We start from the raw sequence: 17,500 nt of genomic DNA, 5'->3' as shown, positions 1-17,500 counted from the left end.
ATCACACATACACATATGATCAGACACGGCTTCCATACCTTTAATCTCTACTTTTGTAATCCAATTTTTATTATCTTCATGACTAAAGTTAGCATACACCATTCTATAATGCAGTGCTATGTTACTGTTCTACACACCTTTCTTTTCTATGTCCCTGACCTCTTCCCTTTGCACCGTCCAATGCAGGAGAAGACAAGCGCTCTGAGCTTGAGCAACGTGGCGGGGGTCTTCTACATCCTGGTGGGCGGCCTTGGCCTGGCCATGCTGGTGGCGCTGGTGGAGTTCTGCTACAAATCGCGTGCTGAGGCCAAGCGCATGAAGGTTGCCAAGACTCAAGCCCTAAATCCCCCCACTTCCTCGCAGAATTCTCAGAATTTTGCCACTTATAAGGAAGGGTACAACGTGTATGGGCTGGAGAGTGTTAAGATCTAGTGGGTAGGAACGGCAGAGATTTCCTTTTTGTTTTGTTTTGTTTATTTTCATCGTTTGTTCGTGTTTGCTCGTCGCTTCATTGTTGACGCCTTCATTGCTGTTCATTCGTGACAAAATATATACACATATATAGAGCGCTTGTACAATATAGTTTCAATATCATGTGACATACAGATACTAGTGGCGGAAGTGTAGGGAAAAGAGTAAAGTACTGGTTAATAATAATTGAAATAATTGGAAATAACTTCTTTTTTCTGTATATTATTGTGAGCACATTTTAGACATGTAATTTCTTTCAGTCAGGCATTTTTTAAATGAATAGCTGCTGTTCAAATTTGTCTATGCAACATCTATGGATAAAGTTATCCAATTTGATAATGTTAGCTAGCAAGCCAGGGGCTAATTTTCAAAGACATACATGACGGCAGTGTAAGTAATAAAATATTTGTATTTTATAAGTACCAGTCTGACCAGTATACACCAGTATATGGCCAAAAGTAAGTGACCCTGGACCATCATGTCTGTTCCATCCCATGGAGAAGGACAGGCATAATGTGAAGCTCCTGACTCACGTTTCTTGCACTGATGTTGCATCCAGGGGCAGTTTGAAATGCAGTAGTGAGTGATGCAACAGAGAAAAAGTGATTATTATGTGCTAAATGCTTCAGGATTCATTCAGTTTGCATGACCTACTGTACCAAGCTGTGGCTGAGATGTTGATCCTAAACGCTTTTTAGAATAGACACTTTCACTATAATAGCACATATAATTGACCAGGGCAGACCTAGCAGGCCAGAATTTTTTTTCTTCCTATGACACTGATGTGTTTAAAGCCAATGAGCTCTTTATTGTATGTGCGTGGAGAAAGAAATACTATATATTTCATTAGAAGGAAGGTGCACATACTTTTGGCCATCCAGTGTACCATGACACTGTGAGTACTGTTCTGCCAAAGAGTGATAGAGGGAGGGATGGATGGATGGATAGAAGGATTTTAGAATGGGTGAATGAAATATGATTGTTTGAAATGATGGATAGATGTAGCTGAGATTGACTATATGGGGGGATGGATGGATTTGAAAGTGAACAAGTGAACATACCGATGAATGAAATGAGGTATTGGTACCTTCATTTGAATTTGAATGGGTAGAAGAAATAGATGAGTGGATGGATGGATATGGTGGTATGTTATGTATCCATGAATATATTATAGGTATGTGTGGGAAGATTGGTGGATGGATGGATTTTAGAAATATTGGCTGAATAGATAGACGGCTTTGAAAGTAAGAAAAATGAACGGATGGATGCCGTTGAATACGAACAAAAGGTGACCGGATGGACAAGATGATTAGTGGATCTGAGAGTTTAATGGGTGGATCTGATTTTATATCTGAAACTGAACGAATAAATGGATAGAAAAAAGGTGCATGGATGGATGGATGGACGGATGGATAGATGGCCAAATGATTGTGAATGAATCACTGAATGAATGGAGAGGAGGGTGGATGGATGGGTGATCAGATACAGGATGATAAGAAGTGACTCTGTAGCTGAGATTTGTGGATGAATGAAAAGATAACAATTACGAGAGACAGACTGAATGGAAAGGTGATTAGCGGAAAGGTGAAATCCATAGCGTATGGTCTATCAGTTCTTTGTGTTAGTTATAGACTGACACCTTGGCTTGGTGTAGAGATATAAATATCTAGATGTGCCATCATGCCTGGAGACAAACCCATTAGCTGTCAATCATTCTCCACCCCATCTGGTACACACACACATCTCTTTACTGCAATATGTCACACAGAATGAGCGATAGGAAACTGACGGATGCTGTTGTGTTTCTCTTTTTCTCTCTCTCTCTCCGTGTGTGTGTGTGTGTGTGTGTGTATGTATCCCCTGGGTGCTGTGCCTCTTTTCTGTGCTTCCTTGTCCTCTTTGTCCTTGCTTCGTTCTTTTCAATTAACCCCGCCCATTTTTACTTCTGAGTATGCATATACTTTTTTGCATATGCATATCCCTGTTTGCACGTGTGTGTGCGTGTGTGTATGTGTTTAGATGACGTTCACAGAGGCCATGCGCACTAAGGCCAGGCTGTCTATAACTGGCAGTATTGGGGAGAACGGGAGAGTGCTGACTCCGGATTTCTCTAAAGCCGTGCACGCTGTGCCCTACATGAGACCAGGCATGGCAATGCCTCTTAACGTGAGCGAGCTGTCCTGAGTGCCTTACACACAACACACACACACATTTTCAGACATACTTTTACTCACATTCTCAAAGCATACTTTAACATTCACTTGACTTGCAACTAATTACTTAAAATTGCACAGCAGTGCTACGCACTTACATATACCATATTTTCCAGACGATATAGTTTTGTCCTGTTTTTTAAACATTAGGCCATTATTTAGAACCCTTATTTTGATTACAAACGAAGGCTGCAGTGTAAAACTTCGTTTCTACTCTGCGCAGTGTGTTTGTTTTTTATCGCACACAGCCAACATAATGGCAAAAATGTGTATCATAATGTCATGTAGAGTAAAGCAGCATGACTAATGTTTAAGCATTTTCAAGCTAGTTACACTCAGGTACAGATATAACCCTCATTATTCACTTAATTACTGTAGCTCTCCACCATAACTGAAGTGGTAGTTTCTCATCATCTTTGTTCAGATAAAATCGAGACATCTGAAATATTAGCATCATGAGCCAGAATGTCCGTCTGTGAAGATGTGCAGCACAAAAAAATCGAGTGGAATCGATTCTTTGAATCAACTCAATTCTCTCACTCCTGGAATCCTACTGATTCATCTATGAAAAATTACCACTGGTCATTTAGAGAACTCCTGTAGCCCTGTACACCTTAATGCCTGACCAGCTGATAAATGACTCATCATGGTGGCAACATTTAATCTGGATATTTCGATATTTAACTAGCTTACTGAGCTTAAAGTTTATTTCTTGAAATCCATAAGCTAGTTTGTGTTCAAAGTTGGGCGTATCAAGCATTTGGATGTATTTTCAGGCCTGATGGAGGAATTTATTCAATACAATCATGAACACATCTACAGCAACAATAACAAGACTAAACAACACTATAGAAGTCAGAACAAACATTATGTAGAATAAGAAACTTATATATAGTCTGGAAAATATGGTATATAGATATATTTACTTACATGCACACAATCAATAAGTTTGCCTATCAATAAGTTTATACATGTATATCACAAGCACTTACAGACAGAAACACACACACACTTGTACATACACACCATAGGAAAATGTACAGATGCAAAACGAGACGTTTGGTTAACACATGCACGATGTCCTACACAAAGGACATATTTATTTGCGCCCACGTTCTCTCTCTCGCTTGATGTTTTTTCCACAACAAACACGTTTTTCTGCATCCTGGATTCCAAGAAACACAAGCACACTTGAATCATCTGCATTCGATACGGCTTTCTTTTCTCGGGTTCTAATGTGAAATATCAGAGAGGAAAAAAAAATTATTATTATTTTTTTTTTTATATTTTTCAAGAAAAAAAGGAAAAAGGCGATGAGCCTCCATCCATATTGTAAAATAATGTTACAGAATTGTTTCAAAGCCAAACGAGTTAATATAACGTAGGTGCGGTGTTTTGAGCAGATTCGTTTGTCATATGAATTATATATTGACAATATCTATTGACCATGTAAATATCTATACTTTTGTCCTTTTGATGTTACAATGTATGAAAAAAAAACAACTATTTTCGTTGCATTTTCTTCTGAGGAAAAAAATTTGAGTTGTTGAAATGTGATGTTAATTTGTCTTTAAAAAATAATGTTATTTTTTTTCTTCTTCTGTTGGATAAGACAAATGTAGTTTTATAGTTCTGTCATTGACATTATAATAAAAAAAAATAAAGCTTAAAAAAAAAAAAAAAAAAAGCCTGACATGCAAAACATTCTCTTTTGCAGGGTCAGTGATAACATGAATTGGAATTGCATATCATCGTATTAATAATGTAAGCCTAATTATAATACTCCGGTAGAATTTTTTAAGCTCGTGGAAACTTTCGACTTCCAAACCTCTTCTTAGGGATTATGACTGGCTATGTGGGATAAAACCAAATGAATTCAAGCAGGAAGGATTTATAGCACCATGAGTCATTTTAATAAGCGGGAGTCAGAAATCTCAATTCTTACTTTAATACTAAATAATATCCACCATCTTTTTTTTCCCCCCAACTAAAGACAAATCAGCAGCGTGGCATGTTAATGGTCTGGTGTGCTAGCATGGTGATAATGCCAATATTTAATGGTAACATTTTTATTTTTCCAAAACATTCTTTGGATTTTGAATATACAAGAATATACACAAGAATATACACAATTTATAAAATGTATTTATTTACTTTGCAATTTGGGCTCTTTGCAAAAACTATTGCTGCTACTATCAGTCTCTCCAGGATTTTGCAGTGTTTTTGGTTTTTTGAAAACTACATAAACTGATGAAATCACAAGCAAATGTTGTGATGACGTCACACATCGCGTCTCTGTTTAAATGTGCAGAAGATCTGCAGCCATTTTGAAAAATTGGAAGCTCTTCTAAATATCGAACCCAAAATCTTGGAGGGACTGGTTATCAACATAGCATTGTTTTTCCAAGAGATAGATCAGTAAACATCTAATATTTATAGATGAAATAAATCTATATTCTGTACCTGGAATTAAAAATAAATAAACTGTCTTAAAGGCATAAATTAAAGGCATATAATTACATACCTTGAGGTGCTAGCTAAAAGTGGATTTGGAATTTTATTGTTTTTTCTGGGTTTAGGCTAAGCTGTTAGCAGAGATCATTTTTACCTAGCTAGCTATAATGTAAATAAGACATCACTTGGTAGAAAATGTTACATATTACGGCACATTATTGTACCAGTAAACAGTAGTAGAAGCTAAAATCTATCATGGTGAGGTAGCAGGGAAACTGAGATGATTTCTCTTTCATCTTACCAGGAAAGAAATCTAGCCAACATGACACTAGAGACTTGGTAGCTTGAAATCCGGGTCACGGCACCAACTGGTTAGAAATTCAACAGAGATAAAGCCAGTAGACAGGAATATGGTTTAAATGGTCATAAAATAAGGAATAAATAAATCAAGAGAATTCTGACTGAAAAAAGACTTAAGAGTCTAATGCTAGCTCACTAAAATGATATTAAAATCTCTCAAGAACCGACTCCTGGCATTATTTAAAATACTCACAGAGCAATGAACCCTCCCTTGTTCTCCATTTCCATTCATTCCCTGATGTAACTATTCACAATCCTTTCTGCCTTCAGAGGAAGTTTGACTAAGTAAAACTCCCATGAGCTCTTTCTAAATGCCAAATAGTGTTTTGTGCCAAAATACTCCTGGCATCTTTATACAGTGTTTAAAGCGAAATAACTTAAATAAAACATAATAAAAATTCCTCTTTTATAGATCTAATTTAAATACATTCTTTTAAACATATTGTACGTTGGATTATGTGCACTACTATATGCAGTCCTAACTGTGAAACGCATGAGAACCATTAAGTTGAAGCTTTTTCTTTCTTTCTTTCTTTCTTTTTTTTCTAAGCAAATACTACAACAGCGATGGTGATGGTGATAACGCAAATGAATTTAGACAAGTAGAGCTTCTGTAGAGAAATGAGAAACCTGAGAAATATGAGACAGAGTATATCACCACAGAAAATATATGAATATTGATATTGAACCTCTATGCTGAGCACCCTTTTTCTATGCCATGCTGTGTAACTGCAATTCATTAGTTTTCTATGTATATTGTATTGTATATAAAAGCAGAGACCATCCATGTGTATAACTCCGATCTCTAATCGTATGAACACACACACAATATGAGCAGAGGTTCAATTTGAGTTGGAGAAATGGTGACTTCACAAACTGTACACACAACTACACACATGGACTTGGATCATCAGTAGGTTTTAATTCGAGGAGTCTCAGTAAAGAGGAAAACGGAGTAGATTTTTCTAAATGGAATGTGAACCGACTGCTTTATTTTTTGGACTTTTGGAATAAACAGAGGCTAAGAAACTGCCAGGCTTGTTGTCTTTCTTCTTTACAGAAATAATGATGGAGTGGGAAAGGGGTGGAGAGAGAGAGAATACGTACGTATGTAGATGTCTTCAGTATGACTGAGAAACACAATGAACAGAGCTCCTTCACTGGGACTGACAGACCCAAAGGCCACACCTCCTTTACTGAAACTGACTGACCCACTGTCTGACAGGCAGAGACGCCACATCTCTCTCTGTTTCTCTATGAACATTTTAAAGTTTATTTATATTTTCATTCATGGGAACAGAGATAAATTCTTCACAGGTACATCACTATCCCTGACTCTTAATTTAGCTGTTTTTATATAAGCAGCTGCATTTGCATATTGGCTCTTCTCCCAGTAATCACTGCCACAGAGCAGTAGCTGAGATACAAACAGCTAAATCAGAGCCACACACATTCTCACATTTTCTAAAACAAACTCTTGCTCTTTTCTACTTATTACAGTGCTATTTTCATAGTAATGGATTAGTCTTTTTAACGCAAAGCACAGAGTTATTTCTGATTTGGTAAAATAACAGATGTGGCTCTGTAGGGTGCCTACCAAAGACACATGACTACTCTCTCACACACACACTCCACACACACACACACACACACACACACACACACACACACACACACACACACACACACACACGCACACACACACATCAACATTATATTCATAAAGCCAGGTTCTGTGGATTTCACTCAAATAAAATAAAAAATGTCTGTGATGTCTTGTTCAGGTTTATTATATATTTTTCACTAGGTGAAGCCACTGGGCAAACAGACTGGCGTGACAGCTGCAGCTCAGCAGACAGGTTCCTCATGCTGTGCGCACTTCCTTATTAGCATAACCAGCTAATCAAATTGGTATCTGACCAAGTGCCAGTCAGTTTGAATGTTTAAATGAACAGTTTAACCATAAATAAGCAAAAAAGCATTTTCAGTTTTTCTTCTTACCTAATATTTAGTTAAAACATGTGCTCTCTGAAGTTTCTTTAGCTTTGCACTTTAACTAGCAGGCCAGCAAGTGAGGCTAATAATAAGACAATTAGTCATCACATATTACAATCTTACTTCAAACTGACAAACTTATTTATGTGGTTCAAAAACAGTAGAGCTAAAAACGGTAGCGGCGGCCATTTTAAAACTAACAATTGTTTTCATTGGATGTGAGAATAAACATTCAGATTTTGCATTTTGTTTAGCGAGATTTGGATTGTACATATGGTTCAAAAACCATCTTGACTACATTTGAGAGAGGAACATTGTTTAAATGTAATTTTTGGTTTCCTCAGCTGTTTAAATATCATTTTTTTCGTTCAGGTCGCTAGCTCTTTATCTGTAAAGACATAATTAGCTCGTGAGATGAATCAAGAGAGTTTGTGATTGTTCAAAATTGCTTGTATCTCAACTTACACACTGAAAGTGGTATTTGAATTTTTACCTCAGGTACCTCATTAACACAACATTGACTATCTAGCATGAACCTAAATAAATAAATAAATAATACCACAACAGATTGTTCTACTTATTTGTTTCTTCATACAGTTTAACCTGAGGTTTCGCTACTGCTAGGTGTCACTCACAAAGTATGTCAATCCTTCAGCTATTTAAAAAAACCTTTAGTTATTTAGTTCGTTATAGATTATTTTTAGCTATTTTCTGCTGGGGTGACATGTAAATTAATGTATATTTATATTTTATTTGTAGCAGCTCTATTTGATACTTGTTTAAATCCTCCTTAAAGACCAGATGTCAATTGTCTGTTCTCTGCTACTCTACAGAGAGAAGCTAAAAGCTAAGCAGCTAATCAATAAAGCCATTAGTCCTAGAGTGTGAAGTTCTATCACTGTTCTTCAATGATACACTAACATTTGGTCAAACTTTACATAAAGCGAACAGAGTTAAACACTCCCACCACACACACACACACACACACACACACACACACACACACACACACACAAAAGACTGCTTCCTTTTTTTTTCGATGATTTGATTTATAATAATTTATTCTCTTAATTGAAATGTCACCATGCAGAAAAAAATAAAGAATGCTAAATCCAAACATCATTATGATGTCTCCTGTCTCCATGTTCATCAGTAAGGGTCCTAACAATTAAAGGAGCGATTTGTAATATTTTGAGCCCTCTTAATGACCTTGGCCTTCAAGACAAAAATGCCTTCAGTGTTGAATGCACTTCATGGGTCGACATTGCGCATTTTTAATGAGTTTTCTTTTGAAGAAAAGAACAGAGCTGAGATAGTGTGGGGCTCATTTCTGGGCCAGAAAAATGGAAACAAAAGCCTGAAACTGGGAAATAATACATACTGAAATATGTTTCACATATTTTGGGATTCAAACTTTAAGAGACACAATTGAAATGACTTGATTATACTATTATCTGAAAGTATTTTAAACATTACAAATGGCATATTTAAGGTAATAAGCAGCAACAAAATGGTGTGCTACATTTTTTTTAAACCATTCACTATTATTAGAGAGCTGACCTATCTGATAAAGTTAGCTTTCCTGGGTCATTTCTTTAGGTAGCATTTGTGAGTAATAAAAAGTCTATAACATTAATGTGTTCAAAATTGAAATGCAGAATCTGAATAGAATTGAAAGTCAAGTCTCCTCTTCCTCTTTACCCTATTTAATCTGGAATTCTGCTGGATTTGTCATGTTAAATTATTCACAGCTTTTTTTTCATTTCTGTTCTTTTCCTAAAGAGAGATAGATATAGTAAATTCTTCAGTAATGAATTCTGCACATGCTGATCTAAAACCACTTTAAATGATTAGACACAATGTGCATTAACCTCAGAGCAGAAGAAACATTGGGAGCCAACAGTGACATCTAGTGGCTAAATTGTAGTATTACACTAAACATTGTCAATGATAATGAGACACGTTCACTTAAATTATACTATATACAGGGCTATCAAGTGACACTCATTTTGGTCTTTTGTCACGCTCTCCCGCCACACATTGTATTTCTCACGCAGAAAAACGTACTATTTAATTTGCCGCATATTGCCCACAATGTATCAGTCCGCACCGCTGTCTCTATGAAACCGGGCAGGAATCAAGCGCGTCTCCCCTGGAGTTCTTAGTCGAGCCTGACACTTATCAGCCAATCAAAAAAGAAGCTACACAATAGCCAATCAGAAAATAGCACTATTGTATATGGGTAAGATTTAACGCAACAACCAATGAAAAAAAAAGCAAATCCTGGAATTGTTCAGCATCATCCTCGCTCACACACAGAGAAAAGCACTGGAGCTGCGAGCATCACTTTGAGCACAGAGTAAGTCATGATCTCCTGTTGTAATGTTACAACAAATTCACAACTTGTTTGACACAAACAATGACATTGTGACTGCTGTTAGAGACGTTTCCCAGATAATCAGCATCAGTTTTTCATGAGTGTCTGTAACTTAGCCAACAGTTTTACAGCCTGTTCACTGACAACACCTGCTCAGAACAAGTAGTCTAGGGCCAGTGGTTCTCAAACTGAGGGCCCTGAGATGGTGCCGGGGCCCCGGTTCACTGACAACACCTGCTCAGAACAAGTAGTCTAGGGCCAGTGGTTCTCAAACTGGGGGCCCTGAGATGGTGCCAGGGGGCCCCGGTTCACTGACAACACCTGCTCAGAACAAGTAGTCTAGGCCAGTGGTTTTCAATCCGGGGCCCTTGAGATGGTGCCAGGGGGCCAGGGTTCACTGACAACACCTGCTCAGAACAAGTAGTCTAGGCCAGTGGTTTTCAATCCGGGGCCCTTGAGATGGTGCCAGGGGGCCAGGGTTCACTGACAACACCTGCTCAGAACAAGTAGTCTAGGCCAGTGGTTCTCAAACTCGGTGCCAGAAAATATATGAGTAATAGAGGCTCCTGGTTCCTTTTTTTTCAAAGGTGACTGGACTGAACCCAATTTGGGAGGCTATCAAAGATCGTACGCAGCCTTGGTTTTAGTGCTTCCACACTCTAATACTGATACAGAGAGGGTATTTTCTAATGCTGATGCTGATGGAGGGTGGGGGGGGGGGGGGGGGGGTTTGCAGTGGTTTGAGATGTCACTTTTGCCTGTCTTCAAAACTTGAGAGCCCTGATTATATATATATATATATATATATATATATATATATATATATATATATATATATATATATATACATACATATATATATATATATATATATATATATATATATATATATATATATATATATATATATATTTAGAACCATAATCAAGACAAGCTGATGTTTGTGCAATGTTTTTACATTTTTAGGTATGATTCAGCCAAAAATAAAAAATAAAAAATAATAATAATTTATGTAATCAGAATCAGAAGATATTTCTGAAGAATCAGAAGATACAAATTCTGGATAGATACATGCATACTTAAAAAAAACCGAATTTAAATGTTGTTAATTATTAATTGTGACACGTGATATATGAGGACACTATCAGTGTTACCATCTATTCATGGATACTGTTGTTGTCTTCAACAATAATGTGTAAATCCGTTAAAAAATACCCAAATGACCCAAAATCGCCTAAATGTATATGAAATAAAAAGATTTTAATTACGAATTGAACTATTTACTCCCGGCATCCTAGTGACGTCATATATCACGTGACAGTAGTCAGCTGACAACAAAGAAGCCGGAAGTTTTGACTTCAGATGAATGTGTGTGTGTTTTGTTTGTAATAAAACTGCAAACTATGAACGATTATTGATTTATTAAAACTCGGTGCAACTCGAATTGAAAATATAAACGGTAAGTTTTTTTTATTGTTATTATAAACCTAGTCACACAGATAAATAAACATGTTGTTGATCTGTTTATAGTGTTTATATGTTTATAGCGTAAGAAATTAATAAAAACTCAACGTAAATGTTTAACTTTTAATATTTATAGATTGTTTATGATTATTTTAGTTTTTTAAATAATAATTTTTTATTTTAAATAATATTTTTTGTTTAGCAGCACCGAATGAACTCGGATTGATCGAATAGGCCATGTTGTTCTACAAATAATAAAATAATTGGGCATTTAATAGTTAAATTTACAAAAATAATACGAATAATAATAAAAAAAATGAATATGCAGATTATTTCTAAGCTGTAACCCCGCCCATAAAGTGTAGGCCACGCCCCGCGCACGTGCCTGAAGCGCGCGCTGTCTGACACTGAGAAGAAGAAGAAAATTCATAATGTCGCTTGATGTAAAATAATAATAATAATAATAATAATAGTAATCAGTTTAGGATATTCATCTTCTACCGCTTATCCGAGCTACCTCGTGTCACGGGGAGCCTGTGCCTATCTCAGGCGTCATCGGGCATCAAGGCAGGATACACCCTGGACGGAGTGCCAACCCATCACAGGGCACACACACACACACTCACTCATTCACTCACGCACAATTTTTCCAGAGGTGCCAATCAACCTACCATGCATGTCTTTGGACCGGGGGAGGAAACCGGACTACCCAGAGGAAACCCCCGAGGCACTGGGAGAACATGCAAACTCCACACACACAAGGTGGAGGCGGGAATCAAACCCCGACCCTGGAGGTGTGAGGTGAACGTGCTAACCACTAAGCCACCGTGCCCCCAGTTTAGGATATTAGTATTGAAATCACACGTTTGTATGAATTAAACAGTGCCTACAGTTTACACAGTGACTTGTATGACCGGCTTCATCATTCAAATCTAATAAACAAAATAAAAAATATAAATATTACATTTTATTAGAATTTAATTGATGTTTATGGAAGGAGTCTCCAGTCTCAGTGCTTTGTTAGTTTTCTCACACAACAAAGTCTTAAGGACAGAGGACTCTGGATTCTTAGTAACATGATTAGATCAGGGCTTTGTAAGGATCTGGTGAATAAACTAATCAGCAGCTTCGTGTGATATCACGGAGAAGTCGATCCACCCTGTTACTGATTATTTTCCTACAACAGCAGAAGCATACATTATTTATTCCTTACTAGTCAGGATTTACGGAAAGACCAATGCTGACTTCATCTGCATTGTGCTGTTGAATGAAAACCGCAGTATGAATGAAGAAGATTTCGAAACTGTGTGATGTAACTAAGCTGTGTGAACTGATTACGTAGCTGTCTTACATTAACACATGTCCAATACCAATGAGTCAGGATATTTTTAAGTCTGTTATCAAGACTGATGTCCAAGCTTAGGATCAAAATGTGAATTTAATTTTCTTTTGTCAATTTGTTGTTTACAAACAAAAACAGAAATATTTAGTTGGCAAAAAAAAAAATTGATTGAACTTTGATATAATACCCACCCCTCTCTCTCTCTCACTCTGATGAACAGAGATGGAGTTGCTGTTTGATCCCTCTTATTTCCTCAAAAATTCCTCTAATGGCACAAACACCACCGACCTGACATATGGCTTTGTGTCCTGCGCCGTCTCCGTCCTCTTCTACGGGAGCAACTTTGTTCCTGTAAAGAAGATCGACACTGGTGATGGTGAGGTACAAACCTTTTGTGTGTGTGTGTGTGTGTGTGTGTGTGTGTGAGAGAGAGTGTGAGAGAGAGTGTGAGAGAGAGTGTGAGAGAGAGTGTGAGAGAGAGTGTGAGAGAGAGTGTGAGAGAGAGTGTGAGAGAGAGTGTGAGAGAGAGTGTGAGAGAGAGAGAGTGTGAGAGATTAACTGCATTGCTGAATATTTCAAGCATGATCTACTGGAAAGTTTGGGCCATGTGCAATTGTGAAAGTTGATCTACTTGTTTCATTGATTAAGTATACTGTCAATGGACATACTGTGTGTATGTGTGTGTGGGTGGGTGTGTGTGTTTTAGGCATGTTTTTCCAGTGGGTTCTTTGTGCTGCTATATGGACGGTGTCTTTGATTGTGAACATCATCTTGGGCAGCCCAAAGTTCTGGCCTCTGGCAATGCTAGGAGGAGCTATCTGGGCTACAGGTAACTCAAACTCCAACAATCATTAAATCAAGTTCTCTCAGGATTCCCCTTTGAGTCAGCTTTCCTTCAGTATCCACTAATATTTGAAGTCTTCAGTTTAACTTGTCTTTTTTGGTGAACAGTTTCTCCAAAAAAGAATATACAGTAAAGCACATAAAGCCGTGAAAACTTGTCTTGTGTGTGTGTAGATGTTTTTTTGAACTGAATATACAGCTAGTAAGTCTGACTACATGGTGACCTTCAGGAGCTGCATATAGAAGAGCAGGGATCCTCTTTGTGGAATTTGAAAAAGAGTCTTCTAGTGAAGTTTAGTTACAGAACTTTGGATAATGTGCTTATGGTTTATTCTCTGCTATATTGGGCAAGAATGACTCAACACATGCAGTAGCGAAAGGTGCAGACTAACTCACTTAAAGAAGTGGGATGAAAATCCAAAATCTGCCATTCAGCAATTTTTCACACAAGATACTTCACATTCTTCCTGTTTTCTTTTAGGCAATATCACAGTTGTGCCCATAGTTAAGACCATTGGACTCGGCCTAGGTCTATTAATATGGGCTTCCTTCAACCTCCTCATGGGCTGGGCCAGCTCACGGTAAGCTTAGAGAAACAACAAACGAACATGTGCTTAAAAAAATAGACATTAAATGTATATATGTCTTTGTGTATAATAGTAAATCTACCAAATGCTGGAAAGAACGCTTCAAAAAGGACATTTGTTTATATATATATATATATATATAATAAATATATATATATATTTAATCAACATGTAGTTCATATTAAGTGATTAAATTCCTCAGTAATGAATTCTGCACACGCTGCTCTGAAACCACTTTAAACAATAAGATTCCATGTGCATTAACCTGAGAGCATAAAAAGACAAGACATTGAGATAGCTGGCATCTAGTATTACACAAAACGTTGTCAACACTAATGAGACAGGTTCACTTTAATTACATATCCAATATATATTTTTAGCACCATAATTAAGAAAAGGTGACATTCTAACATTTTGTGAATTCAGCCAAAAATTAACAACAATAGTTTAAGTAACTTCCAGTTGTTTGTAATACCTTTAAATCTGTGTTCTCAGATTTGGCTGGTTTGGCATCGAGGCGGAGAAAGTCACCAAACCAACACTTAACTACTGTGGAGCCGGCTTGTGTTTGTTTAGGTACCGCACAAACACACAGTAGTTTTTATCTTCATAGAACAATTTCTGTTCATTTCTGACTGCGTTCTGTTGTCACCCTCAGCGCCATCGTGTTCTTCTTTGTGAAAAGTGATGGTCAGAGACCTCCTTCACCTGAAGAGACTCCGCTGTTAATAGACAACGTATGTCTTCTGGTCGTGTGTGTATAACATGCTGAATAGGATAAGATAAATTATTAATTAAGATATTAATCCCTGAATTAGAGAAGCTGCTTGTTAATATTCTACGTCCAGGTTTTGTACTCTTTTATTTCATCCTAGTGGTATTGCTTCTAGTAAAACAAAGTATTTGTGATCTTCTGTGCATCAGAGTGTGAATGCTGACCATCAATCATCAGATAACTCGTGGGTGGACATGCTGCCGCCCTTCACCAAGCGCCTGGTGTGAGTATAGAAATGAATCTGGACAGAGGAAAGTTTTACAGAAAGCAGGAATTATAAACTAGGATAGATGAACAGAAGATGTTTTCATATAGTAAAACTACAAAAGTTTGTGCACCCCAAAGACAAACTGAAGCCCAATATGTAATAACAAATCATTTATAGTAAGATAGATTGTAAATATCTCACTTTTTCAGATATTAAATTTGTACAATATTAATTTATTCTGTTATACTCTTCTTTTTTTGTCGCCTAACTGATGTCGTTTATACACTAACGATCCTGTTTCTGTCTCAGAGGTTCGCTACTTGCCGTAGGTGCAGGATTACTTTACGGCTCGTCGTTCATCCCTGTGCTGTACATCAAAAACCATGCAGCTCAGCAGGACAGCCAGTATGACGGGGCGAGTCAGTTTGGTAAGTCTGTGTCAACATTTCTCCCTTAAGATTAACACAATGCACAGCGAAGGGATTAATTTCCTCATCCAACACTCCCCAGAGAGGTTTATTCCTCTGAGAATAGTAACAATTACAGATTTCAAGGTTCCATTTAAAGCTGTGCAAAGTCAGAGGAACAAATTATTTCCTGCTTTCATTTACGTTATAGCAGCTGAAAATGTAGACAGAACGGTATAGAAGCTATAGTGCAAAAAAAAAAAAAATCACTGACACTTCCATTGTGTTCAACCTGAATAATGTGTTTATATTCATCCATATTCATTATTGTGTGTGTATGTTGTTTTCAGATCTAGATTACGTCTTTGCTCAGTTCAGCGGGATCTTCCTCACCAGCACTGTGTATTTCTTTATCTATTGCGCCTGTAAAAAGAACAAACCGCAAGTTTTCCCTAAAGCCATACTACCAGGTAGGACACACGTGAATGAGGACACACAGCAGAAGTTCTGGAACATCATCTGTGTTTTGTAGAGTAGATTGTCATCGTCCGGTCCTCGTGTCTATTCTGTCCTGCACAGGGTTTGTTTCCGGAGTGATGTGGGGCGTCGCCACATGCTGCTGGTTCCTGGCCAATCACTACCTGAAGCCAGTGGTGAGCTTCCCGATCATCACCACGGTGAGTAACACAATCGCTGACAGTCAGCCCATGTTCTTTATGATGAAAATCAACACATTCATTACAACAGTGTCAACAATTTGTTTTTTGACAGGTTCCTGGGCTTATTGCTGCTTTGTGGGGGGTTGTTGTGTTTAAGGAAGTAAAAGTAAGTGTGTTTGTGTGCTTGTGTGCGTGAGTGTGAGTCTCTTTGTGTGCGTGCGTGCATGAGTCTCTTTGTGTGTGTGTGTGCATGAGTCTCTTTGTGTGTGTGTGTGCATGAGTCTCTTTGTGTGTGTGTGCATGAGTCTCTTTGTGTGTGTGTGCATGAGTCTCTTTGTGTGTGTGTGTGCATGAGTCTCTTTGTGTGTGTGTGTGCATGAGTCTCTTTGTGTGTGTGTGTGCATGAGTCTCTTTGTGTGTGTGTGTGCATGAGTCTCTTTGTGTGTGTGTGTGTGTGCATGAGTCTCTTTGTGTGTGTGTGTGTGTGCATGAGTCTCTTTGTGTGTGTGTGTGTGTGCATGAGTCTCTTTGTGTGTGTGTGTGCATGAGTCTCTTTGTGTGTGTGTGTGCATGAGTCTCTTTGTGTGTGTGTGTGTGCATGAGTCTCTTTGTGTGTGTGTGTGCATGAGTCTCTTTGTGTGTGTGTGTGCATGAGTCTCTTTGTGTGTGTGTGTGCATGAGTCTCTTTGTGTGTGTGTGTGCATGAGTCTCTTTGTGTGTGTGTGTGCATGAGTCTCTTTGTGTGTGTGTGTGCATGAGTCTCTTTGTGTGTGTGTGTGCATGAGTCTCTTTGTGTGTGTGTGTGTGTGCATGAGTCTCTGTGTGTGTGTGTGTGTGTGCATGAGTCTCTGTGTGTGTGTGTGTGTGTGCATGAGTCTCTTTGTGTGTGTGTGTGTGCATGAGTCTCTTTGTGTGTGTGTGTGCATGAGTCTCTTTGTGTGTGTGTGCATGAGTCTCTTTGTGTGTGTGTGCATGAGTCTCTTTGTGTGTGTGTGCATGAGTCTCTTTGTGTGTGTGTGCATGAGTCTCTTTGTGTGTGTGTGTGTGTGCGTGAGTCTCTTTGTGTGTGTGTGTGTGCGTGAGTCTCTTTGTGTGTGTGTGTGTGCGTGAGTCTCTTTGTGTGTGTGTGTGTGCATGAGTCTCTTTGTGTGTGTGTGTGTGCGTGAGTCTCTTTGTGTGTGTGTGTGTGCGTGAGGCTCTTTGTGTGTGTGTGTGTGCGTGAGGCTCTTTGTGTGTGTGTGTGCGTGAGGCTCTTTGTGTGTGTGTGTGCGTGAGGCTCTTTGTGTGTGTGTGTGCGTGAGGCTCTTTGTGTGTGCGTGTGCGTGAGGCTCTTTGTGTGTGCGTG

At 38.1% G+C, this 17,500-nt stretch overlaps 2 protein-coding genes across 4 annotated transcripts in view; both read left to right on the top strand.

Annotated features, from left to right (window-relative positions):
* gria2a (glutamate receptor, ionotropic, AMPA 2a) overlaps positions 1-6,508 on the top strand; it is a 37,221-nt gene extending 30,713 nt beyond the window's left edge. For 2 of the 3 annotated variants that reach the window (XM_060864598.1, XM_060864596.1), the window contains exons 15-16: positions 187-321; positions 2,491-6,508. In XM_060864598.1, the coding sequence (XP_060720581.1) occupies positions 187-321; positions 2,491-2,655 (300 nt within the window). In that variant the 3' untranslated portion in view covers positions 2,656-6,508. Of the gene's footprint in view, positions 1-186; positions 436-2,490 lie in introns of all 3 variants that reach the window. The other variant, XM_060864597.1, reaches the window with a different exon arrangement.
* A 4,690-nt stretch (positions 6,509-11,198) lies between these two features.
* The window catches only part of tmem144a (transmembrane protein 144a), a 10,561-nt gene continuing 4,259 nt past the window's right edge, over positions 11,199-17,500 (top strand). The window contains exons 1-11 of the mRNA XM_060892298.1: positions 11,199-11,329; positions 12,897-13,052; positions 13,383-13,505; positions 14,001-14,100; positions 14,602-14,682; positions 14,765-14,843; positions 15,031-15,104; positions 15,399-15,517; positions 15,847-15,966; positions 16,076-16,173; positions 16,268-16,321. Coding sequence (XP_060748281.1) covers positions 12,899-13,052; positions 13,383-13,505; positions 14,001-14,100; positions 14,602-14,682; positions 14,765-14,843; positions 15,031-15,104; positions 15,399-15,517; positions 15,847-15,966; positions 16,076-16,173; positions 16,268-16,321 — 1,002 coding nt within the window. The 5' untranslated portion in view covers positions 11,199-11,329; positions 12,897-12,898. The remainder of the gene's footprint in view (positions 11,330-12,896; positions 13,053-13,382; positions 13,506-14,000; positions 14,101-14,601; positions 14,683-14,764; positions 14,844-15,030; positions 15,105-15,398; positions 15,518-15,846; positions 15,967-16,075; positions 16,174-16,267; positions 16,322-17,500) is intronic.

This window comes from Tachysurus vachellii, chromosome 2 (assembly GCF_030014155.1).
Source record: "Tachysurus vachellii isolate PV-2020 chromosome 2, HZAU_Pvac_v1, whole genome shotgun sequence".
In the NCBI taxonomy this organism is placed as follows: Eukaryota; Metazoa; Chordata; class Actinopteri; order Siluriformes; family Bagridae; genus Tachysurus; species Tachysurus vachellii.
Note: the sequence above shows the minus strand (reverse complement) of the source record. Positions and strands in the feature narration are given on the sequence as shown.